Source organism: Balaenoptera ricei, chromosome 14 (assembly GCF_028023285.1).
Source record: "Balaenoptera ricei isolate mBalRic1 chromosome 14, mBalRic1.hap2, whole genome shotgun sequence".
NCBI classification, from domain to species: Eukaryota; Metazoa; Chordata; class Mammalia; order Artiodactyla; family Balaenopteridae; genus Balaenoptera; species Balaenoptera ricei.
The window spans coordinates 50916049-50941293 of record NC_082652.1 but is presented as its reverse complement, the minus strand read 5'-3'; the positions used below and the strand labels follow the sequence as shown (position 1 = coordinate 50941293).

The following is a 25245-nucleotide window of genomic DNA, read 5'->3' as shown; positions in this document are numbered from 1 at the left end:
TAGCTGACTGGAATGAGAAGAGAGTGGACCCAGGAAGCCAGGATCAACACCTAGTTTCTGGCTAGGTGAGTAGTTGGTGGGAGATGTCAGTCTTTGAGATAAGGAATAAGGAAGACTAGATTTAGGGGAAGATAGGGGTGGAGAATGGAGTACAGGAGGGAACATTTCAACACTGGTAGGTATTCCTTTCTCCAAAGGAGAAAAGATGTCAGTAACATTATTACTGGTTTCCTATTCTCTTTCTCTCACCTGTAAGTCATTCTGCAGCCTATTTCCTTCAAGTATCCAGATTCATAAATACTACTTCCCTGTATCAGAACACAGAAGCTTCAACCAATTACTGCAAGGGGTTTTCATTTTTTAATTACTTCATTTAAAAAATACTTATAATGTACCAACGACTTGCAAGGCACTCATGAACCTGGGAAAGAAAAGTAAGCAAAACATAACAGGCCTTCCCCTTTTAGAGCTTACTCTCTAGCAGAAACTAAATAAGAAATGAACCAACCAATTATAAACCATGTAATTTACGTCATGAAAATTTGAAGAAGTATAGAGTATCATGTGGCAAATAACAAGAGGGAGGGGTGTTCCACTGAAGTTCATAAATAGGCTTTAGCAGATTTGTGAACTGCTGAACTCTGTATGTAAGATTTTGTCTGTGCCTGTATAATTTGGGGTGGGGGGGAAGAAGGGGGAGCTGAGATGATCAAAGGGGTCCATGACTCCTTCAAGGTTAAGAACCACTCTACCCTTCAAATCCATCTGGGCACCAGGGTACACAAACTTCTGCGCGACAAGGCCGCGACTAAGGGGAATGCTGGCAGTCTGGCGGTCTGTCTAGTCCACAGACAATGACCTTACCTTTACACTTAGAGACATCAAAAGCGATCAATCTTCTGACTTAACGTGAGAAGAGACAACGTGGTGATTAGCTTTTAAAAAATCCAGTTATTTTAAAAAGATCACGGGATGTTCTAATCCTCAATCCCTGGGGACGTCCAAGCACGTGCCCGGGTCCGAGCGCGTGAGCAGCAGCACGCCGCCCGCCAGACGCCCTCCCGCCCGGAAGGAAGAGACAACTCCGAGCTCCGCCTTTTAGATTTGGCCCAGAGAAGTCAACGAAAGCTGTCGGAGTCCAGGCCGGGTTTTCAAAAGCATTAAGACGGAAGTAACGGCGGGCCGGAAGTTGCAGGGCCTGCACTGGGACCGAAGTGGGGAGGCGGGTAGGAGGAAGACTCGGGGTAGGAATGGCGGCTCAAATTCCAATTGTGGCCACCACTTCCACTCCGGGGATAGCCCGGAACAGCAAGAAGAGGCCGGCCAGTCCTTTCCACAACGGCAGCAGCGCCGGGGGCTATACCGCCAGTAAGAAGAAAAAGGTGTCCGCCTCCGGCTTTGCGCAGGTACGCTGTCACACCCCTAGTCTGCGCGTTGCCGGGGCGGAGAGCGCGTGCGCCGGGCTGCGGGGCCGGGCACTGGGAGGCGGGGCGCCTCGCGTGGGCGGGGCCGTGCAGTCGTACCTCTTGGGTAAACGCAGGTGTCTGGTGCAAATGAAACATTTTTTCCCCTTAGTTTGCATACGTGGAGTTTGGTTAAAGAACGACCCGCGTTGCATTGTCCATGAGGAGAACTGGGGAGGTGGGGAGGTTGTTATTGCCTTACTAATAGAGACGCCCCTTCCCGTCGGGGTCGCGATTAGAGCGAGGCTCGGGACTTTTCTTTATGTGAGTTTCAGTCAACCAGAAGTTCTCCTCTCTCACCTTCGCCCATTCTGCAGACATTTACCGAGTGCCTGTGAGGTGCAGAGCGCCCCAATGAACCGTGTGGAGGAACACAAAGATGTATTGATACAGATGATTTCCCTCATCCTCAGAAAAGTGCTTTTTTGACCCTCAGTTTCCCTGTCCCAAAGTGCGTTTGGTCTTACCTCATGCGGTTGTTATGAGGATTCAATAAGATCATGGCCCTAAGCTCGGAGCACAGCGCCTGGCACAGACTTCACAGCATCTGGGCGATCGGGGCTCCGCAATTCCAGCAAAGAATTTTCAGCAGAAGAGTAGCTTGGTTGATGAGTGTTTTTCTTGGCTGCTGCATTTTATTTAAAGCAATGAGAAAGCAAAGATGTACTGTGTTATTTTGTGCTCTCCAACACATGGCGTGGCATCCTAAACCCAGAACGACATTCTAGAGATATTAACTATCTATGGATTCCTTCGTCGATAATTGGTAGTGCATTTTTTCCTTTTAAAATACTTTATTGATGTATGATTTGCATACAGTAAAATGCCCAAATCTTAAGAGTACTGATCAATGACTTTACATATGTATCCACCGATGTGGCCAGCATCCAGATTAAGATAGAGAGCATTTCCAAGAGCCCCAGAATATTCCCTGGTGACCCTTTCCAGTTAGTACTCTCTTCCCTCCCTGCCAGAGGTAACCAGTACTCTGACATCTCTCCCCATAGATTGACTTTGCGTTTTTGAGCAGAATATAAGTGGAATCATACAGAGCATATTCTCTTGTGTCTGTTTGGATTTCTCTGTGAAAAAATGTTTGTGAGAGTTATTCATTCATTCATCTTATTACCTGTATCAGTACATAGAGTATATTGTGTAAATATACCACAACTGATGAACATTTGAGTTATTTACAGTTTTTGCTCTTATGCATAAGCTGTTCTGAACATTCCTAAAAATCTGGGTAGATACATGCTTTCATTTCTCTTGGGTAAATGGGTAGTAGTGGAATTGCTGGATCATAAGGTAGACACACATTGAATTTAGAAGTTGTTAAACAGTATTCCCCAAAGTAGTTGCACTATTGTGCATTCTGAGCAGCAGAGTATGAGAGTTCCAGTTGCTCTACAACCTCAACAATACTTGGCATCAAGTCTTTAATTTTAGCCATTCTGATGGTTGTGTCATGGTACTTCTCTGTTTTAATTTTTGTGTCTCAGATTACTAATGATGTCATCACTATTTAATTTGCTTTTGACCATTCCGGTATCTTCTGTGAAGTGCCTGGTTTTTTTCTCATTGTGTTGTTGTTTTTTGGGGTTTTTTTAAATTGTTAATGTATAGGAGTTCTTTATATATTATTGGTTGGAGTCCTTTGCCAGATATATGCATTGCAAGTACTTTCTCCCAGTATGTGCACGGTGCATGTTGATATCCAGCTGTGCTGAGACCAAGGAATGTAGTCAGTACATATTGGGAGGAATGACTGTTTTGACCCTAAAGGTAGCATTGATCATCAGCTCTCCCACAGCAGGCTTCAGAGAGTGGACGAATGACTTCAGGAGACGCTGGGAATTCCCAGTAACCCAGCTTGGTGGAAATCACAACTCTGGTGGTCTTAGAGCTCTCAGTGAGGGGAAGGGCTGCCTGGGTACTCCCTGTGGGTCTTCTCCATCTCATCAGCCTCTGCGAATCCTCAGGCTAGAAAGAGAAGGGCATTCCCTGGAATAGTGAATTCTTTTCTTTGTTCTCCTCTTCCCAGCTGGCATTTAACTAATGAGGTATATAGCCAGTTACCTGACTCCCACCCTCAGCATCTCATGAAGAAGGAAAAAAACTTGGCTTCTGTCTCCAGAAAGGAGTCTTAGTTTTTTTTGTTTTTTTTTTCCTGCTCTAACATAGCATTCCATCCTAGTTCCCTTGTCCACAGAAAATGCAGACATTTGTGCAATGCTGCCCTGAGGGCTGTCTGGAATCTTCCTGAAATGACCCTTATCTGTGTCCCCTCCTCAGCCTTTATGTCCCGTTTCAGTTGAGCTCAGTCAGCAAGAATTTATTTCTGGTATGTCTCCAGCAGTATGCTTAAGACATTTCAAGGGATTATAGCTTGTCCCTGCCATCCCAAAATCCTTCCAGGAGGAGAGAATGACCTACACATATTGTATTAGTTTTCTACTGCTGTCGTAACGAATGACCACAAATTTAGTAGCTTAAATAACACCCATTTATTAGTTCCTGGTTCTGTAGGTCAGAAGTCCTGGCACAACAAGACTGGTTTGGTTCCCTGCACAGGGTGTCACCAAGCTGAAACCAAAGAGTTGGCCGGGCTAGTTTGTTGCCTGGATGCTCTGGGGGAAAATCTTTTTTTGAGGCTCATTCCGGTTGTTGGCAGAATTCAGTTCTTCGCAGTGGTAGGGCTGCGGCCCCTGTCTCCTTGCTGTCGATTTGTCACTGTCCACACTCCTAGCCACGTGGCCTCCTCCATCTTTATTTATTTATTCATTATTATTGGAGTATAATTGCTTTACAATGTTGTGTTAGTGTCTGCTGTACAACGAAGTGAATCAGCTATATGTATACATATATCCCCTCCCTCTTGGACCTCCCTCCCACCCTCCCCCCTTCCCACCCATCTAGGTCACCACAGAGCACCCGGCTAAGCTCCCTGAGCTATACAGTAGGTTCCCACTCGCTAGCTATTTTACACATGGTAGTGTATATATGTCAATCCCAATCTCCCAGTTCATCCCACCCCCCTTCCCCTCACCCCCTGTCCACACTTCCATTCTCTACATCCACATCTCTATTCCTGCCCCACAAATAGGCTCCTCTGTACCCTTTTTCTAGATTCCACATATATGCCTTAATATATGATATTTGTTTTTCTCTTTCTGACTTACTTCACTCCGTATGACAGACTCTGAGTCCATCCACGTCTCTACAGATGACCCAATTTCGTTCCTTTTTATGGCTGAGTAATATTCCATTGTATATATGTACCACATCTTCTTTATCTGCGAAGCCAGCTATGGAGAATCTCTTTTGTGTCTAATCTCTCTCACACCTCAAATGTCTCTGACTTCTCTTGTCTCTGGCTCTGAACCAGCTTTAGAGAGCTTGTATGATTAGGGCAGGCCCACCAGGATAGTCTCTTGTTTAAGATCAGCTGACTTGAGACCTTAATTATATGTCAAATATAAGATATATATTGCAAACCCCTTAAATATATCTCAGATCCCTTCACAGTGGTACGTACATTAGTGGTGCGTTTGCTTAAAAATGGGGAGAAGGTGTGTGTACACCAGAGGCCGGGAATCTTAAGGGCCATCTCTGAATTCTACCTATCACATATCTGAAACAATTAGGAAAATCTCGTCATTTCTAACCACGTCCCAAAGCCGATTATAGGTCTTCTCTGGTATTGGTGCCTTAGTGGTGGGACACAGGAAGATGAGGATTCAGCGTAGGTGATGGTCATCAGAGAAGGAGAGGTGGGGAGGGAGAAGAGGGACTAGAGGTGGCCTTTGAGGGGTGGTGGGTTTGGATGGGGAAGGCCTTCCGGAGTCGGCACTGTGTACATGTATCAGATTGCTCAAGGTTTCATCAGTGAGAAATGAGTGGTTTTTTTAATATAAATGATTGTAGTTCTTGAGTTAAAAGGGACTTTAGAGATCTTTCAGTATCTAAATTTCAGTAGTTTCCGCTATTTTGTATCTTACAAAAAAGCAGTGTCTGTAAAACTTTCATGGGATTTAAAAATTTACAAAGGACATTTACATAGACATTAGAGTGCTTTTTGAAATTGGTGAAAATAACTCAGTGGATTCTTAAGGTGGGTTTTACTTTCCAGAATGTGCATGCTATTTCTAAAGTAAAATTGAGTGACTAGATGAAATTTAAAGGGCTTTCTGCTTGGAAGTCCTCAGGGGTTGAAGGGAATATTTTTGATCTAAAAGTATTCTGAGCAAAGCATTTATAGACGTCTCCTTTATGTCAGCCCTAGAAAATGGTATTAAATAGTTTAATAGGACTAAAACAATATTGTTTTATTATTCCATCAAGATGAATCTTTAGTTCAGCAGAAATTATTGATGTTTATGCTTGCTAAGTTGTACAGATTGTCACAGAATTACAATTCTGTGTTTGGATTTATATTTTCAGTGTAACTAATATAGTTATTGATTAATTACATCATAATCTGGAAAGTGCCATCTCCCATCCATTCTGGTCATGATATTTTGAAAATGATTAGTGTTAACTTGGGTTGGAGAACAGATACGCTGTGCTGTGCTAAAGTGAAAGAAGTCATGATAAATAATAATAATATTTATTGGGCATTTAGTGTGTACCAAATGTTGTTCTACGCACTTTCTAAGTACTATCTCATTTAATTCTCTGTGAATTGTTATTCTACAGGTAAAAAGACAGGAGCATAGAGAGGTTAAGTAACTTTTCCATGGTCACACAGCTAGCAAGTCGTAGGGTCAGTATTGGGACCGAGACAGACCGTCCAGAGTCCACATTTTTTTTTCTTGACTGCCTCTCTCAATATCATTCTTACCACTCTCTACCTTAGAAGATGTAATTGGATCTCTAATGTAACCAAATCCAAGGTGCAGAGAAAAGCTTTGGGAGGGGATTTTATTAGCTCAATACAGGGCATTATAGACTTTCCAAGTGCCTATTCAAGTTAATAAAATCTACAGAGAAACCTAATTGACCTATATAGACTGAGTGTTACCTAATAGGCTGATTTGTGATGGTGAAGCAGTTAGCAAAGCATCTAAATAAGTTGAGAGGCAGCAGTTGCTTCTTTAGAAGGTTAGTGCAGAGTGCAGGTGATGGTAGAATCTTCTGTAATTGGAGGCATCCAGAGAACACTGGACTGATTTGATTTATTCATCTAAAAAATAATCATTCTACCCCACCTTTTAAAAAAATCATGATAATGTTAGTTTTCTTTTTTCTATTTTAAAGTGGACACAAAACGTCAGCCAGTCTTCTTCCTGCACAATTACTATAATTTGTGTTTCCTACGTGTTGGTATAGTTTTTCATAAACTATATGTGGTGTGTAACATTGCATGCCCTGCTTTTCACTTAGCGCTGTTTTCTCTTTGTTTGTTTGTTTTTAGCTGCACCACACAACATATGGGATGTGGGATCTTAGTTCCACGACCAGGGATCGAACCTGCGCCCCCTGCACTAGAAGCGCAGAGTCTTAACCACTGGACCGCCAGGGAAGTCCCACTTAGCACTGTTTCTTGACCCTTTCTCTATGTTGATAGTCTTCTCAAGGAATTAAGTGCTCTTATTTAATTGACTTGATTGAATGTTAGGTTGCATCTCACTTTTTTGGTGTTGCAAGTAACCCTACAGTAACCCTGCAGTTTTAGACTAGGGTCAGGTATTTGAATCTAGACTACTATTAGATAGATGTAACTGGGCATTGGATTCATGAATGATAAGACAGAGGACATTTGTCTCCCTTCTGTGTAACCACAGACAGAAGGCCCCCTTTCAGTCTGAGTCAGGGCCCTGCAGGCTGCCAAGGAGACACGAAGTGGTGCATTTGGGCTCTGGTCGGGCGAGCTGAGGCCTTGCTGACTCTGGAGCAGTCCTTTGATGGCGGGCCGGGTTCCTCTTCCTTGGGACTTAATCAGCTCTTTTCGTGCTGCAAAGAGGGGACAGCCCTTAGGGCCGGGCGTCATTCCTTTCCTCTGATCTCAGGGCTTTTGTGTCTTGGGGCGGGACAGTTCAGCTCCTAAAGTCTCTTAGTGTTAATAATGGTTTAGTAACATGGAAACTATACATCATTTCAGATTGTACTTCATTGCAGCCCAGCCTCACAGACTTGATCTTCCCCTTGACGGTACGTCTCTCCCTCTCATCCCATCACTAACAGAGCCGGGCGTCCAGCTTGGCTGAAGCCCAGGGGAAGGGAAGAACGAGGGCGCAGTACCATGGAGGGTGGGTTTAAAGAGGAAAGGAAAGCAGAAAACCCCGCTCAGGGCCCAGAGTCGGGTGTTGTTTTGCATCTGGTCAGAGAGGGAAGCAAGCCTTCACTGTTGCAGAGGCAGCAACCGGCCCCAGATTGACGTGGCCTAGTTGGTGTCAGGATGGCGTCCTTTCCTGTCGCATCCTCAGCGTGACTCCTCAGCGGGGGTTCGGCCTGCTGACGAGGGAGGAGATGAGGATGGGGTGACCAGATGAACAGGAGGGTTCGGTTCTGGAAGTCAGCGCTTGAGCGCATCACCTTCACCTGCTTCTTGCTCCTGGAGCGGCTGATGCAGGCTCCCGACCCTCTCTTCTCATTGCCTCCCGTCCTCTGTCCTCTGTCCGCCGGCATGTCCTCTCCCGGGGGGGGGGGGGCTCCCAGACCTGCCAACCCATGTGGGCTGCAAGGCACCTGCTTTCCTCCGCCGCCTCTGGGGCCGCACCCCTGCCCGAGTCCCGCGAGGTGTTTCTGCTGCGTCCTCCTGGGTCTCCTGGGGCCTGGGAGCAAACAGCCAACCTCAAAGGATGCCCTTGTTGCCTCCCGGGATTTCACTGTGCACCCGGCGCCTTTGAGCCCCGCACTAGGAGTCAGGGAAGAAGCAGACACAGAGAGGGAGGAACGCAGGCTGTTCTGGCCCACAAGAAAAAGCCGAGGTCCCTGCTGAGGACGGTGGCCTGCAACCCGGGCGTGTTCCATGGGTGGTTCTGGAATCACCATAGGAGGCCTTGGGGCCTGGTTCTTCATTTCCCTCTAGTATCTCCTCTTTGCTTCTGAACAGTTCCGTTTGTTTATTGTTTCCCAGATGGAAACAACATTATGTAAGCAGTCATTTTCTTTATGAAAAACTCAAATGAAGTTGAAACTTACCGTGGATCTTGCCCCGGGAAACCTCTTTCACATTCCACCTGTTTTTCCTGAGTTGGCCCTGGCTGGCTTGGCTTTTCTGCTCAGACGTGATGCTCACTGCACAGTTAGTTAGTAGGGTTGTTTTTCTCTCTCTCCCTTAACTTAGGCTACCCTGTAGGCCCAGCCTCCTGACGGTCCCCACCCACCGGCCTGCTCCTAGCTGGTGTCTTGCTGTGCCCTTGTGAATTGTCGGATTCCTGGGGAAAACAGCCCCTATCCTTCTCCTGACGCTGGCAGGTGGCCTGCTCACCTCACAGGCCTTCCAGCCAGTGGGGCTGGGCTTCCCGCTTCGGCGCTGTGCCACCGCCTCTTGACAGAGCAGGCCCCTGTCACTCTTCTACATCTGTACGCCAGCCATTGCTTCCTCCGCAGGGCCCGTGGCTCATCCGCTGCTAGGTTGGCAGCTGGCTGTGTGCGGGGGAGGGCCTCACATGGCCACTGTATTTTTTTTTTTTAATTTATTTATTTTATTTATTTTTGTCTGTGTTGGGTCTTCGTTTCTGTGCGAGGGCTCTCTCCAGTTGTGGCGAGCGGGGGCCACTCTTCATCGCAGTGCGCCGGCCTCTCACCGTCACAGCCTCTCCCGTTGCGGAGCACAGGCTCCAGACGCGCAGGCTCAGTAGTTGTGGCTCACGGGCCCAGTTGCTCCGCGGCACGTGGGATCTTCCCAGACCAGGGCTCGAACCCGAGTCCCCTGCATTGGCAGGCGGATTCTCAACCACTGCGCCACCAGGGAAGCCCCCCACTGTATTTTTTTAATCCTCTAAATATTTTAGTGTGGATTTCCTAAAACCAAAGGCATTCTCATACATATATAACAGCAGTACAGTGGTCAAATTTAGGGAATGAACGTTGAAGCGACGCTGATACCTCATATACAGACCTTATTCTCGTCCTTTGTCTGGCCCAGGATCCAGCCTAGGCTCACACTTTGCACTAAGTTGTCATGTCTTTTTAGCCTCCTGTCATGTGGAACAGTTCTTCAGTCTTTATCTTTCGTGACCATGACACTTCTGAAGAGCACTGCTCATTGTTTCATAGACGCTTCCTCAGTTCGGGCTTGTCTGATATTTCCTCGTGGTTAGGTTTGGGTGATACGTTTTTGGCAGGAGTAGAGAAGGATGCTGTTCCCTTCTCGGCGCTTCATGTCGTGGAACTTGGTGTCGATCCATCCCGCTGCAGATGATGTGTCTGTGAGCACTTAGTAAGTTAGTGTCTGCCAGTTTTCTCCACTGTGAAGTTATTATTTTTCTGTTTGTATTAAAGTATCAGTGTCTTGAGACTGTGTATATCCTGTTTCTCTTCACACTTGCCAACCACTTTTAGTGTCTGTTGATGGTTCCTGCCTGCAACAGTTATTATAGTGGTGGTTGCCAAATGGTGATTTTCTAATTCCTTCTTTCCTTCTACAATTATTAGTTAGAATCCTGCTGTGAGCAAGAGCTTTCTCTTCTCTCCCATTTCCTTTGCATTCTTACAGTCAGTGTTTGTATTCATCCATTCTCATTTTGTTCTCTGGGTTACAATCCATTACTAGCCTTCTTCATTCAGTCTTTCATAAATGTATTTGTTTGTTTATTTGTAACAGCTTTATTGACATATAATTTGTATACCATAAATTCACACTTTTAGAATGTACAGTTCAGTGGTTTATAGTAAATTTACTGAGTTGTGCAACCATCACTACTATCTTATTGTCCAATATTTCCATGACCGCCCAAAGCAACCCCCTACCCATTACCAGTCACTCCCCATTCCCCTGTCCTGCCAGCTCCTGACAACCACTGATCTACTTTCTATCTCTATGAATTTGACTACTTTAGGTACCTCAGATAAGTGGAATCATACAATATGTGGCTTTTTGTGTCTGGCTTCTTTCAGTTAGCATAATATATTCAAGGTTTATCCATGTTGTAGCATGTATCAGTACTTCATTCCTTCTTACAATTGAATAATACTCCATTGTATGGATAAGCCACAGTTTGTTTATGCATTCATTAGTTGATGGACATTTAGGTTGTTTATGCTTTTGAGCTATTATGAATAATGCTTCTATGACTATTTATATATGGATTTTTGCATAGACATATGTTTTCAATTCTCTTGGGTATATACCTAGGAGTTGAATTATTGGGTCATATGATAATTCTATGTTTAACATTTTGGGGACCCAGCAGACTTTTTTTTTTTTATTACATCTTTATTGGAGTATAATTGCTCTACAATGTTGTGTTAGTTTCTGCTTTATAACAAAGTGAATCAGCTATACGTATACATATATCCCCATATCCCCTCCCTCTTGCGTCTCCCTCCCACACTCCCTATCCCACCCCTCTAGGTGGTCACAAAGCACCGAGCTGATCTCCCTGTGCTATGCAGCTGCTTCCCACTAGCTATCTATTTTACATTTGGTAGTGTATATATGTCAGTGCTACTCTCTCACTTCGTCCCAGCTTACCCTCTACCCACCTGCCCCCCCACCCCGTGTCCTCAAGTACATTCTCTACGTCTGCGTCTTTATTCCTGTCCTGACCCTAGGTTCATCAGAACCAATTTTTTTTAGATTCCATATATATGTGTTAGCATATGGTATTTGTTTTTCTCTTTCTGATTTACTTCACTCTGTATGACAGACTCTAGGTCCATCCACCTCACTACAAATAACTCAATTTCATTTCTTTTTATGGCTGAGTAATATTCCATTGTATATATGTGCCACATCTTCTTTATCCATTCATCTCTCGATGGACACTTAGGTTGCTTCCATGCCCTGGCTATTGTAAATAGTGCCAGCAGACTGTTTTTCAAAGTGATTGCACCCTTTTACATTCTCACAAGCAATGTATGAGGGTTCTAGTTTCTCCACATCCTCACCAACACATTGTTATGTCCTTGAGTGTAGCCATCCTAGTGGGTGTGAAGTGATATCTCATTGTGGTTTTGATTTCTATTTCCCTACTGACTCATGATGTTGAGCAAATTGTCCAGATGTGGCCAGTGGGAACCTCTTCAAACTGACTGCTACGTCCTTCAATTTACCCCCATCACTTTTCGAGTGCTGTAATGGACTTGAACTGTGTCCCTTTAAGGTTCATATGTTAAAGTCCTAACCCCCAGTATGCCTCAGAATGTTACTGTATTTAGAAATAATGCCGTTAAAGAGGTAATTAAGGTCAAATGAGGTCATAAGGGTGGAACCCTAATTCAATATGAATGGTGTCCTTATAAGAAGAGGGAAAGACAAGAAAGGGGTGGGGTGGGGAGGGCGTGTATATAGAGGAAATGCCATGTGAGGACACAGTGAGAAGATGGCCATCCACAAGCCAAAGAGATAGATCTCATAGAGAACAGACTTGTGGTTGCCGGGGTTGGGGGGGGGGGATGGGCTGGGAGTTTGGGGTTAGCAGATGCAAACTATTATATATAGAATGGATAAACAACAAGGTCCTACTGTATAGCACAGAGAACTATACTCACTATCCTGTGATAAACTGTAGTGGAAAGCATGTGAAAAAGAATGTATATATATATATGTATAACTGAGTCACTTTTCTGTACTGCAGAAATTAACACAACATTGTAAATCAACTATACTTCAATAAAATAAAATTTTAAAAAACAATTAAAAAAGAGAGAGAGAGAGAGACAGGTCTCAGGAAAACCCAACCCTGCTGACATCTTGATCTTGAACTTCTAGTCTCCAGAACTGTAAGAAAATAAGTTTCTGTTATTTAAACCACCCAGTCTGTGGTATTTTGCTAGGCAGCTCTAACAAACTGATACAAGCGTTTTCTTACTTTCTGGCACCACAAGGCTCATCTTGTACTTTCCTGCCCCAACCCCGGAATCAGCCATTTCTTCAGATTACTAGTTCTTGGAGAACAATATTTAGAAACCAGGATCTATACCTGGTGTCCCTATTGTTCATTGTTCCCAGCCGTCTCCATGGAAGAGCTAGGAAATGTAGGTGTGTGTGTGTGTAAGTGGCCCCCATGCTTTGACATCATATAGAATTTAAGAAACTCATGAGGCTAATGATAGTCTATTATATTTACCCCATTTTTTTTCACTCATTCCATTGTTCCCCTTTTCTTTCTGAAGTTCCCAGTCTTCTGTTATTTTTTTTTTATGTTTTCATAACAGTAGGTGATACCTGGACTTTCCAGTGCCATTGGATATGAGTTTCAGGAGACACTGAGCCTGGATCACTTAATGCCTCTGTATCCATTTCTGTGTTTATCTGTCTGTATATATGTTAGAAACCATGAATTCCTATTGCTAACCTGTGATTTCCATCCAATAGCACAAGATTCGTTCTAGCCGCCCCTCATTCCTTATTTGCCTCATCTTAGAAGGTGTGTAGCTTCAGAATTATTAACCTGTACCCTTGTGAGAAACAAACCTACCAATTGTTCCTGGTTCTTTTTGCCTCTAACCTTAGGTTATATGGTCAGAATACTATGTTCACATCACTAACATTATTTCTCCCTTCCTCCCCTTCAGTGTGGTTGTGTTATTCATTTAAACCTCAGTTAAGTTGGTTTGTTTTTGTTTGTATTCCATTTTCTCTATCTGCTGCCCGATCCTTGTTGGTTGGTTTTATTTATTTGTTTGTTTGTATGTGAAACTTTAACATGGTTCAGAAGGTCAAAACTTTACAAATAACTATACTTGGAGAAGTTTACTCCTCTCTTGTCCTTTCCCATCTCCCCTTCCTCCCACCCTGTTCCCTTGTGCCCTATAGGTAACCAAGCCCAGTCGTTTCTGAATTATCCTTCCTGTGTTTCTTTGGGTTTGGTCACTGCATCCCATCCAGAGACGATTCCTTACAGTGAACTCCGGAGCATACACATCTCAAATACTGACGCTGGCATGGAGTGATGCTGTGTTGTCTTATTCCTTAACTCCAATCAGTTAATCAGTCAGTGATTATTTGGGGCTTACTCTGTGCCAGGCACCGGGTTAGATGCAGGGCACGGAAGACTGGCCCAGATGGTGAAGCAGGTTGTTCTGACCCCCTGTGCCTTCTCACCCTTGGAATCTGTCCCTTCCCTCATCTGCTTACCTCTCTCCTTTGTCTCTCCTTCTTCTGGTCTGTTGTTCCCTGCCTGTTTCACAAAGCTGCTGTTATTTTCAGTGACTAACCAAGACTTAAATACTAACTATCAATCATGTATCCAATTTATGATATTACTCTTACAAATAGTCAACACTAAATAACATTGACGACTGGCCAGAACTACTCAAGGTAACGCTGGTTACTGATTAAATGTGATGGGAAAAATCAAATCTTCCTCATCAGATTGGGTCTCCCAGGACACATGTATGTGCGGAAATACTATGACCATGAAGGAAAAATCACAAGGGCAATAAAAAGTTGGTTATGTACAAAATGCTAAATCTAATCTTTGTTGTAAAAGTAAAACTGACATGGACTAATCCCAATGGAAATTTTAGTGGAGCGTAAATAAAAATGGAAAAAATGGAAACTCTTTATGCTTACAGAAAATGACTCCATGGATTCTGGACCAGAAAATACAAAATACAGGAGGGAGGGGGAGCAAGAGGGGAGGCTGGAGAGGAGGCCAGGAGGCCAGACTTTGTGCCTAATTCCCAGGGCGGTGGGAAGCACTGATGAGTTGTAAATAGGGAAGTTACGTCAAGTTTACATTGAGAAGTGTGTCGCTGAGTGTGCTGTAGAGAACGGAGAGGGCAAGATGTGTGCTTCTGAGGCCCTGCCCTGAACGCCAGAGCTGAGGAAGGGCCAGATAAAGGCGAAGGACTGGGGAGGGAGGGGAGGATAGGAAAAGAAAGAGAGAGAGAGAACTGTGGCTACAGATGGTGGGAAAAGGATGAGAAATTGGGGGTGTCTTAGTTCTTAGAGAGCGGATATCTGAGCTAGGCCTTGGAGGGGAGAAAAGTTAGGAAAGACTGTGAATGGGGGGAGGATAAGGTGAGGGGCAGTCCAGATAGAAGAGGGGTTGTGAGCAGAGGAGAGGGAGCACAGGCCCACAGGAGAGACCCTGGAGAGGAGTCTCGGAAGGCGTGTGAGAAGAAACTGTTCGGGGAACTATTGCAGCAGGGCGGGGGGTCCCTGTCCCCCCCACCCCCCAGAACTCTCACACACTGCTGCTGGGAGTGTAAAAGAGTGCAGCCATTTAGGGAAATGATCTGTCAGTTTCTCATAAAGTTTATTCACCCTATAACCCATTCCACTAGTAGGTATTTACCCAGGAGAAGTAAAGACACATGTCCACATAAAGACTTGTACAGAATGTTCACAGCAGCTTTATTTATAATAGCTGAAGACTGAAAATGACCCACATTTCATCAACAAGAAAATGGACAGACAACATTGTGGTACATCCATACAGCAGAATACCGCTCTGCTGAGTGGTATACAAATTCTGTGAAACAGACTACCAGTCTATGCAGCGACATGGACAAACCTCAGAAACTTCATGCTGAGCTAAAGAAGCCAAACACAGCAAACAATACATGCTGTCGGATTCCACTCATATAAATTTCTAGAACAGGCCAAAGTAACGTGGTGGAAATCAGAACAGTGGCTGCCTGAGGTTGGAAGGTATTGACTAGGAAGGGGCATGAGGGAACTTTCTGAGATGACGGAAATATTCTGCCTCGTTAGGGACCTGGATTACACAAGTGGAAGCATTTGGCAAAACTCATGAAACCTACACTTAAGATCTGCACATTTCACTGTATGTAAATTATATATCAATTAAAAAACAGTTTATTGCGGTCTGGGAAGATTGGAAATAGCATTACAAATCAGAAGTGATTTCTTCCTTTGGCTTGTTTCTTCTTCCTGATTCTTGGCTTCAAAGGTCTTTTGTTTTAAAGTGCATTAGCCTGCTTGTCAGGGCACTCTCTGCCGCAGCCAGCTGACCGTGGCCCCCAACCTGCTCTCCCTTTATCCTCCGTGCTCAGAATGCCCACATCCTGTTGTGCCCTGACGCGTACCAGCTCCATCCTGGGTTCTCCAGCCGATGAGACCCTTAAAGGGGCTGGACCTTTTTTGTCTTAATGTTTCAAGACACAATTTGACAAGATGGGCAGGAGTAGGGTCCATGTGGTGTCACGGAGATGGTGGGGCCTTTGGAATTGGCTCCACCTGGGTTTGAATCCAGAGGTAATCCCTGTGTGGCCTTGAACCTGTATACCTGAGCCTCAGTTTTCTTCTGTGTAAACTGGGGATAATAGCACCCACCTTGTAGTAGTGAGAGCCCTGTGCTTGGCACTCAGGGGAGCGAGGAAGCCTGGCGGCTGGGGTCCTCGCTGCCTCTGCTGTGGCTTCTGCACAGCGGGTGCTGCTTCCAGGCTCTCCCCCGCTGCAGGCCGCCCGCTGGAGCTCTGGGCGCACCGTCTCCCCTCGCGTGTCCGGTGCTGTCATCTTACGTCTCGTTGAGAGCTGAGTTAGGAAGCTCAGCCAAAGGACACTGACCTCATACTATTCTTGTTATGTTTTAAGGGTATCAGCATGGAAGGCGTGAGTGAGAATAAAATGGTGCCCTCTGATTTTAGCACAGGACCTCTTGAAAAAGCTGCCAAACCTTTGCCATTTAAGGATCCCAACTTTGTGGTAAGCATCTAAGGTGTTTTAGAAATAAAAAACCAAACAACTATACCTCGGCCCCTGATCTCGCTGGGCCTGCAGCCCAGGCAGCACTGGTGCCCCATCTCCGTCAGCCCAAGTGACCACCTCCTCCACTGTGGGCTGTTGTAGGAAGGGTAGGGGCAGGAGAAGAAGGCCCTTCCTTTTGACCTCCCAGTGTGCCAGTTCCCAAGGATTTTGGTGTCCTTTGTGGAATTCATTAAAGGATACCATTTTGAGAGTGGGTCACTTCCACGATGATTGCTCACCTTCCTTCTTCGTAAGATTTAGATGAGGCTTGAAATAATTAACTAAAAGAGGAGTGCTTGAGGGGTAGGATAAATGACATGATTCAGATTATACCATTGAAGTTTATTTTTCATTAATTAGCTTTGAAAATACAGCGTTAACAGTGCCTGTAACAGATTTTTGTATTCCTTCCATTTTATTTTGTCATCGTCATAAGACAAAAAAGAAAAAAAAATTTCCAGAAGGCTTGCTGTGCCATGATTGAGGCTTCCTTGGGTTTTCCTGGAGCACCACTAATTTACAAGGTGGAGACTGGCCCTCAGAAAGGAGTCTGGAGATGTGGTCATGAGTTTAAATCTAACTTTGTAGTAAATTTATTTTAAAGTAGTGGGAAATTCATGAGTGAATTCCATAAAGTTAGACCCAATAAAGGATGTGATTTTCTATGTGCATATAAAAAAAAATTGACCTTTTGTTTCTACTCCATTACCAACTAACTCATATGTTTTGACAATCCAAAAGCCGTGTTATTTTATAAGTAAGATTAAAGTGTATGGTGTAATACTTTTTTAAAAAGCCTTAGGGTACACTGACTGCTGATTGAATGAGGGGTTTATTACAGTTATGAATATGCATAAATGTCAGATACTGAAATGATCATCTCCACTGATTTCTGTTTCTTCTAATCCATGCTTTCGCCTCGAGCACTCTGGCCATGGTGGCGCAGCGGCTGGCAAGAAGAATAGAACCTGGAAGAACCTGAAACAGATTCTGGCTTCTGAAAGGGCATTGCCATGGCAACTGAACGATCCTAACTGTGAGCTGTCTAGAACCTCCGATGTGTTTATAATGTCAGACTAGGAACTTTCTTATAACAAACCCACATTATTGTGTTTGCATTCATGTAGAAACAGTTTTTAGCTTGGGAATTTTACAGTGGCATCCATATAGGGAGATTATGTGTATATTTCCTCATAGCTGTATTCTGTGTTGAATCTGTGTGTTTGCGTTGTCATGGATGTGTGGTTTTTAGTGTCACTGTTAACATTTCAGTCTGCAGCAGTAGTATGCTGCAGTATTTCCAAATCTGTGTTATATGTTCTGCTCAACTTCCATGGAAAGTACAGGTTCGAACTTCCTTCCATCTCTTGCCCCACTGCACGTCTTTCATGGGGGTGACTCAGACGGGTGACAAGCGAACTAGTCAGTTGCCTGGGTGTGGACATTCCGGTGTCCGGATGCTCAGATCCAGTTAGTGGGTTGTTTGGCATCTCATCACATCAGTCCATGTAACCAGAGACAGTGAAAGTAGCTTGTGGGCAGATGAGCTTTCCGGTGGTTCTGCTGGAGTGGAGGGTCCCTGGGGACAGGGCAGAACTGGATCTGGAGCCTGCACTTGGTCTATGACATCCTGCATTATTTCCCCAGAGAATTCTCTGGGTACTGAATCACAAAGTAAAAAGTTCAGGAATATTATCAAGCAGTATTTTAGGGAAAAAAAAAAAAAAAAAAAGGGAAAGGATCTGAATGTTTTAAAGCCAGTTTAGTTATTTTCTTTTTTTTTTTTTTTCCCCAGACTTCAGTATTGATGCTCCTCCATCCTTTAAACCAGCTAAGAAATATTCTGATGTTTCAGGTCTTCTTGTGAGTATGATTACATCTCTGTGTCTTACAACATTGAACTGAAAAGGAGATTTCACGGTACTGTCTATTTAGAAAGTGTTGGATATTGACACTGGTCCTGCCAGAGCCCGTGTACTCTGAACAGGTAATGGGTTTGTGCGGAAGCATTCACCCAGTTATTTAAGAGCGGCTGCAACCTGGGGCATCCGTGTGGGCAGCCTGGAGCGAGGGTTGCTCCCGAAAGCAGGAGACCTGAGTGTTAGTTTCCCTTCCTCTGCTTGGTAACTATATGAGAGAACATGAAAGAAACAACAATTTCTCTTTTTTATTGCTGAAGTTTAAAAAAACATTCCTGCAATTTAGAGATGATTGTATTGGGTTGGCCAAAAAGTTCGTTTGGGTTTTTCCATAAGATCTTATGGACAAACCTGAACAAATTTTTTGGCCAACCCAACACTTTAAAAAAAAAAATTTAAACTTCTTTAAAGAGGCACTATGGTAAAGATAGTGGTTTTCAAATTTATTTTTAAGCATCAGAATCCCTTTTCCAAATGAAATCTTTTACAGAATCCCCTGGAGCCCACCTGCCCACTGTGACCCCGTGTGGATCTGGTCCTCTGCCCTTCCCCCCACTCCCCACCCCAGGGACCCCTATGGTGCTTCTAGGGAACACAGTTTGAAAACCAGCAGTGCAGTTGGACAAGTGGGACTTGGGTAAGTCCCTGAACCTCAGCGACCCCAGAGAACCTCGTTTCCTTGTTTGCAGAATGTGGATGAAGTGTGGAACTTTCCGCTCGCCTTCTTCATCCTTTTTCATTATTATTAAATTTGGAAGATGGGCTTCTTCTCATAACTGTAGAAATAATGAGACACCTCACTTTTTGAAGCTCATATACATCATTTAAATGCTTTACCTTTTCATGAAGATGTGTAACTCCAACTTCTGTAACACACTAAATTAATGATATACATTTTAATTGGGAAAGATTTTTTATTATATTTTTGAAAATAATGTTAGTTTTCCTCTCTGAGTTAGTCATATGTTTTAGCTTTTCCTCCAGAGAGCACACACTCTTCAGAGTACTACAGACTTGTTAACATAGACCTTAAATATAATGAGCCTAAAAAATAGGGAGAGTAGAAGCACTATAAAGTGACGTGTGTGTGTGTGTGTGTGTGTGTGTGTGTTGTGTGTTATGTGTTGACTTCTTCTTTTTGCGTCCATTCATGGGCATGTATCTTTTTCGAAAGGTCCCCTGAGGGGACTTCCACTTGAGAAAAATATTGTCGTCTTATGCTATGTCTTGTCTACTGCCTGAAAATAGTTGCCTCATATATTTGACCCATTTTAATAGTTGTTTATGGAAGGAGGGCTCATCTGGCACAAGTTATTCTGTTATGGCCCAAAGTGGAAATTTCTTCCTGTACCATTTTGTGCTGAGCTTGTAGCAGCCATGGTTTATGGCCAGACTTGGAGGGTGGCCCCTTAGAATGGAGCTTTATCCTCACCACTATTAGGCAGCTCATCTGTTAGTGGAGTGGTTTTCACACATTAGGAGACATGAAAATCATTTTGAGAAGCATTGTTCCAGGCCCCTTTATGCCATTGGCAAAGGACTTGTCATGTTATACATAACTAACCTCTTGCCCCACTATATGTAAGAATTAAGACATTCTGAATAAACAAAGAACTCTACCAAATCATTGAAAGACAATCCCATAGAAGAGTCAGCTAAAAGAATATGAATAGACAATTACAAGGAGGAAATACAGATGACCAATGAGCAGATGTTCAATCTCAATGATAATTAGGAAAAAGACTCATCAGGTAGGAAAGAAATGAAGACATTTGGTTACATACCTTGTCACCAACATAGAGAAATGGACATCCTCCTACATGGCTGTCTTGAGGTGGGAGTCACATTGGTACACATTCTCGGGAAAACGATTGGCACTACCTATCGAGACAAAAAGGTAGAGGCTTACGACCTAGCAATTTGCCTTCCAGCCAGCTCCCTAGAGAAATATTGTGTACAAGGAGCTTCATGCAGAAATGCTTATGAGAAAATGTGTTAGCAAAATATTGGAAACAACATAAAGTTCAACCAGTGGGCTAGGGCTGGGGAGTTCATACTATTCTGTGAGCTTGATGTATAGGTAACAACATGGGTAAACTTCCAAGATGTGGTGCAAAGCAGGATAAGTAGCATGGTACCACTTCAGTAAAACTCAATACACAGTCACAAAAAAATACTGGGCACTTCTCTGGCGTGTTTGTATGTGTGTGTGAGGGTATATATATACACAAGGTCTGGAAGGGCGCCCGCCTAGCAGCACTTTCCTCAGGGGAAGACAAAGGACTTCTGGATGGTAGATGGTAGTAAAAGGAGACTTCAGTCTTAGTTGCAATGTTTTCTTTTTTTTAAGAGGAGAATATGTTCACCTGTTACTTGTATAAATTAAACTTACGTAATTAAAAAATAAAGCCGGGCTCATGTTTACACTGACCCATCTGTTCCAGCCAGTGGCCATTTCCCCTGTGCTGGGGCCTGGCCGGAAGGGGTGCAGGGTCACACCTGTGTTCAGCCCTTGTTACAAGGCTGTGGAAAGTACTGCGGCTCTGGGTGAGATGGGGGAGCAGTATATACTGCCTGTCCCCCTGTAACAAGGGAGGCATTAAAGCCGTTTGCTGCCTGCCCTCTGGGCAGGGGGCCTTTGCTTCATTCAGGCTGGAGGGACGGAGCCCAGAGGAGGGCAGACCGCAGGAGTCCAGTTCTTTACTCGTTCATCTCTGAGGTGTCACCCAGCCTCCTTCCCTCTGTTCAGAATACTAGGTCAGGTCTGGTCCGTGCGAGTCTTTGTTTGACCTCTTTGTTGGTGCAACAGTTCTCTGTATTCCGCATTATTTGTTCAGCAGCCTTCTTGGCAGTGAGGCCTGAGCTTGGGCGGGCCGGCTCGGCACAGTTTGGTGGTGGGAGTGAGGCAGCCACAGAGATGGAACCAGGCCAGGGCTGGTTCATCCACGGAGGCGAGATGATCAAAGCCAGACGCACATGCCTGCGCCCCTGCTCGGAACTGCAGGGCAGCTCCCCTGCCACTTAGTACATCTAACTGCCTCATGGCCAGGAGCCCTCAGAAGGGACCTGCTGCTGTTTTTCTAGTTAAGCCTTCCTTTATATGAGTGGCATGAAAGGAAATGTGGTACAGAAAGGCAGTATCTAGATTAAGCCAAAGGATCAAAGTTTTGTTTTATATAGAGCTTTAATTAATTTTAGCTTTTTAGGAATAATCTCATTTTCCTGACACACAGACCTCAAATACCTTAGGGAGATCCCCAGTGATGGAACTGAAGACTTTTTAGAGCATGAGAAACCCATGACTAAGTTCCCTTCAGCTTGTTGCTTCTTCACCAAGCCTCCCTCCCTCCGTAGACCACGGCGCGTCTGGGTCCACGCAGAGATGACCAGCACTGGCGCAGACAATCCACCCCTGAGTAATTGGCTGTTATCTGTCTAGACGTTAATGGCATCTTTTATAATTTTTTAAAGGAGCTCCAAATGACTCACCCTCATGTTTTCTGTTTCAAAATCTGTAGGAGGCATGTGCCTTGAGGTAGATAGTAAGTGAATATTTTCTCCACTCTGCACATGGGGAGAACAGACCAAAAGAGAATTTTGATATATCAGTGGGAAACAAGTTCTCTTTTCTGTGACTCTCCCCATCGTTCATTTGTTTGTTCATTCACTCATCCCTCATTCATGGTAGCTGAAGGCCCACTGTGCGCTCTGCATTGCACTAGGAGACAGTACAGCCAGGATCCAGTGATAAGCAAGCCACAGGGTTCTTGCCTCGGGCAGGGTCGTGAAGTCTAGGTCACAGCCTAGACTTCAGGCAAAGAGTCACACAGATAATAAACGTAAGAGCAACAGAGATAAGCATTCCACCGGAGATAGGGGTGCTGAGGTGAACGTGAGGATAGGGTCCTGACTGCCTGTGGGGACAGATAAAGCTTCCGTGATGATGCGACTTCGGGGGCTGAGTCCTGAGGGATGAGCAGGTGGTTACTGGGCAAGGAAAGGGCAAATGGGCAGGACGGGAGGGGGGCGCTTAGAGCCGGGGTGGTTGGAACCGGACGGTGGGGACCCGTGGCTGAGGAAGGGGCTCGGGAGGAGGGGCCCAGGCAGGGTCTGAGGAGCTGTGCTGCGGACTGGGGCCATTGAGAGGTTTCATGAGGAAAGACACGATCGGAGCTGCAGGTTGTAAAGAGGCCCCTGGCTGCAGGTGTCGGATGGCAGCCCTTTCCAGTGGAGGAGGGTGGGTGGCCAGTCCGGCACCGCAGGGTAGCCGAGGGAGCCATGGAAGTGACCTGGGGGCGGTGAGGGGGAGCAGGAGAGGAGCGCACTGGGAGTCGGTGGCGTGGGGACGGGGTGCCCCCCCCACCCCGGGGTGCCCCCCCCCACCCCCACCCTGGGTGACAGATCCGGAGCATTTGTTTGAAGCAGCTGGAGTCTGAAGGCAGGGATCAGGGAGGGATGATCAGCATAAATTCAGTTTGGACCCTGTTGCTGGTAGCCCTGAGGCACCAACCAGAAGAGTCCCGGTGTCCGATGTGGTTATTCACCCTTCCTCCTGGCCATACCCTGAAGCCTTTCTCAAGTCTGGGAAGATTAATGTGTCTTTGCCAAAGTGAGCGATCTAGCATTCTTGGTGACAGAGTCAGACACGATGAAGACGTTTTTCACTTTCAGTAAAACAGAAAAATAATTTTTATCTTGATCTTACATCTCAACTCCGACAACAACTTTCTGCCCTTCTCTGTGCCTGTTTCTCACCCAGGCCAGCTACACTGACCCCCAGAGCAAGCTGCGCTTCAGCACCATCGAAGAGTTTTCCTACATTCGGCGGCTGCCATCCGACGTGGTCACGGGCTACCTGGCCCTGAGGAAGGCCACGAGCATCGTCCCCTGAGCCCGGAGAGACGGAGCATGAAGTGGAAAACTGTTTCAGAGGCAGACTTTGGACTCAACGTTTTGTTTTATGGAAACGAACTCATTCTGTCAATCTGGAAATGTCAGTGTTGGGCCTTGGAAAGAATGTTTGGCTTTAATTTAAGGAGGTTTTTTTGTTTTCCCTCCAAGTGTGATATTTCCTGTTGAATTAAATTATACTTCAGTTGTTGCCCCAAGTAAAGTTGTTTGACAAGAAAATATAAAATTGTGCTTTTAATTTAACCCAAGTAAGTCCTCGAACTTTTGCTTCAAAGCTATGGACTCTTATAACATGTTTAAAGACTCGACAGTCTGGACAATGAGGCTGAATTATTCCTGATCCCGGGGACCCCCTCTCTGAGCATGCTCAAATTTGTCGCTGATCAGAATGCTTGGAAGAGGTCCAGAATTGGGGCTGGAGAAGCGAGAACTGAGGAACTCACCCTGTCACACGGGGTCAGTCCTCATTCTGGGCCTTGGCCTCTGAATCAGCCTCTCTTCCCTTCCCGGCCTCCAGAACCGAGAGAGATACGTCTGTTAGTTAAGCCACTGAGTGGTCTGTGGCTTTTAGAGCAGCCTGAGCTGACTAAAACAGCAGCCCCGGCCCCTTTCTGGAGGTGTGGGGTATGACCATTGTCACCCCTTCCAAGCAGGATGTCTGTCCTGGTACACGATGCTGCCTGCTCCAGAACAGGGCCTGCTTCCTCCGAGAAGAGGAAGCGCTCCTGGGCCAGGAGAAGGAGACGTGCTCCAAGTTTCTCTGAGCCCCATTCCCACAGGTCTCTGGGGGGCGACAGTGGAACCAGACCCTGGGGCTTCGGGGCCAGAGCTGCCTGTGCTTTGGGTGGGTTAGGCCCCCAGGTGCCTTTGCTTTCTGAGGGAAAGCCCCTCCTGCACCCCTCTGGGCATAGAGAAAGGAAAAACAAAGCCGAGAGTCAGCTGGGGGCCAGCCTGCTGGGCAGGTGGCAGCTGCCGGGAACCTGGCTTTTCCTTTCCTCCGGGTGGGCGCGGCAGCCCCTGTGTCATTCAGCCCCTTCCCAGCAGCTGGTGGGGAGAGTGGGAGGGGTGCGGTGTGGCTTCTCCCTCCCCCACGGAAAGGGACTGAGGTGAGGCCGGGAGCGCGAGGACCTTCTCTAAGCCCGTGAGCTCTGAAGCCCTGGAGCCTGCGGCGCGGGGTCCTCAAGCCTCAGTGCTAACAGAACCACCCGAGGCCCCGCTGTCACACAGACAGGGGCCCATCCCCCAGGGGTCTGATCCAGAGATCGGGGGTGGGGCCTGAGAATTTGCATTTCTAACAAATGATTCTGATGTTGCTGGCCCCAGGAACCGTACTTTGAAACCCACTGCTGACACGGAAGTTCTCTGCAAGACCAGAGGCTGCTTCCTGGGTTCCCACTCTCGCTCCTGCGTCCCCTGCCTGCACTCAGCCTAGGAAACCCCCATGGAGCGAGTGAGTCGGGGGCCATTCTTGCCTTGCTTCCACCTTCTATGACACAAAGAACACTTGGGGCAGGTGCACTTCTCTTCCGTGAAGACCCCCCGTTTGGACCATGCCCCACGATCCTAACCATTTCTAGAAATGGAAATTCTAATCATTTCTAACACTGCTTGCTGGCCGCTACCTCAGTCCTGATTTCAGACTCCCCTGGGCCAGGTCCAGGAGGAAAAAGGATCCCTGCCTGGCACACGGCCACCGGGGGGTCCCACAGACCCCTGCAGGCCTCTCAGGGTTTGAGGGGGGTGGGTGTGCACCAGAGCCCCGCGTCAGAGTCACCTGGGACCTGTTAAAATGCAGATTCCTGGGCCACACCCTACACCTTCTAATCAATGCAGGGAGTGGGGCCCAGGCATCTGCATTTGACAAGTATCCCAGCGTGCCTGTGACGCACAGGAGGTTGCGACCGCCGCCTTCCGCAGGCAGAGGGGAAGCACGTGTGCTGGACACCTGGCTCCCTTCTTTCCTGTTCCCCGGCCAGGCCTTCCTTGCCAGCCCTTATTTTGGCCAGAGAGCTGAGTTCTGAAGGTCAGGTCACTTCTCTCACCCCAAGCAACAGGGATCCAGGCTGAGCCAAACTAAGCTTCGAGCTGTGAGCAGCTCCAAGAAGGAGTCCTCCCCCAGGTTCTG

The 25245-nt window shown here is 45.9% G+C and overlaps 1 protein-coding gene and 1 long non-coding RNA gene across 4 annotated transcripts in view; one reads left to right on the top strand and one right to left on the bottom strand.

Moving 5' to 3' along the window:
• The window catches only part of LOC132348219 (uncharacterized), a 78418-nt gene extending 77002 nt beyond the window's left edge, over window positions 1-1416 (bottom strand). For all 3 annotated transcript variants that reach the window (XR_009497383.1, XR_009497385.1, XR_009497384.1), the window contains exon 1: window positions 865-1416. This is a non-coding gene — a long non-coding RNA (uncharacterized LOC132348219). The remainder of the gene's footprint in view (window positions 1-864) is intronic.
• INO80C (INO80 complex subunit C) lies at window positions 1131-23343 on the top strand. Its single transcript, XM_059895606.1, has 5 exons — window positions 1131-1406; window positions 16138-16248; window positions 17215-17326; window positions 18086-18153; window positions 22969-23343. Exons 1-5 carry the CDS (start codon window positions 1251-1253, stop codon window positions 23098-23100), a joined length of 579 nt encoding a protein of 192 aa, XP_059751589.1. The 5' UTR covers window positions 1131-1250; the 3' UTR covers window positions 23101-23343.
• Window positions 23344-25245: the final 1902 nt, after the last annotated feature.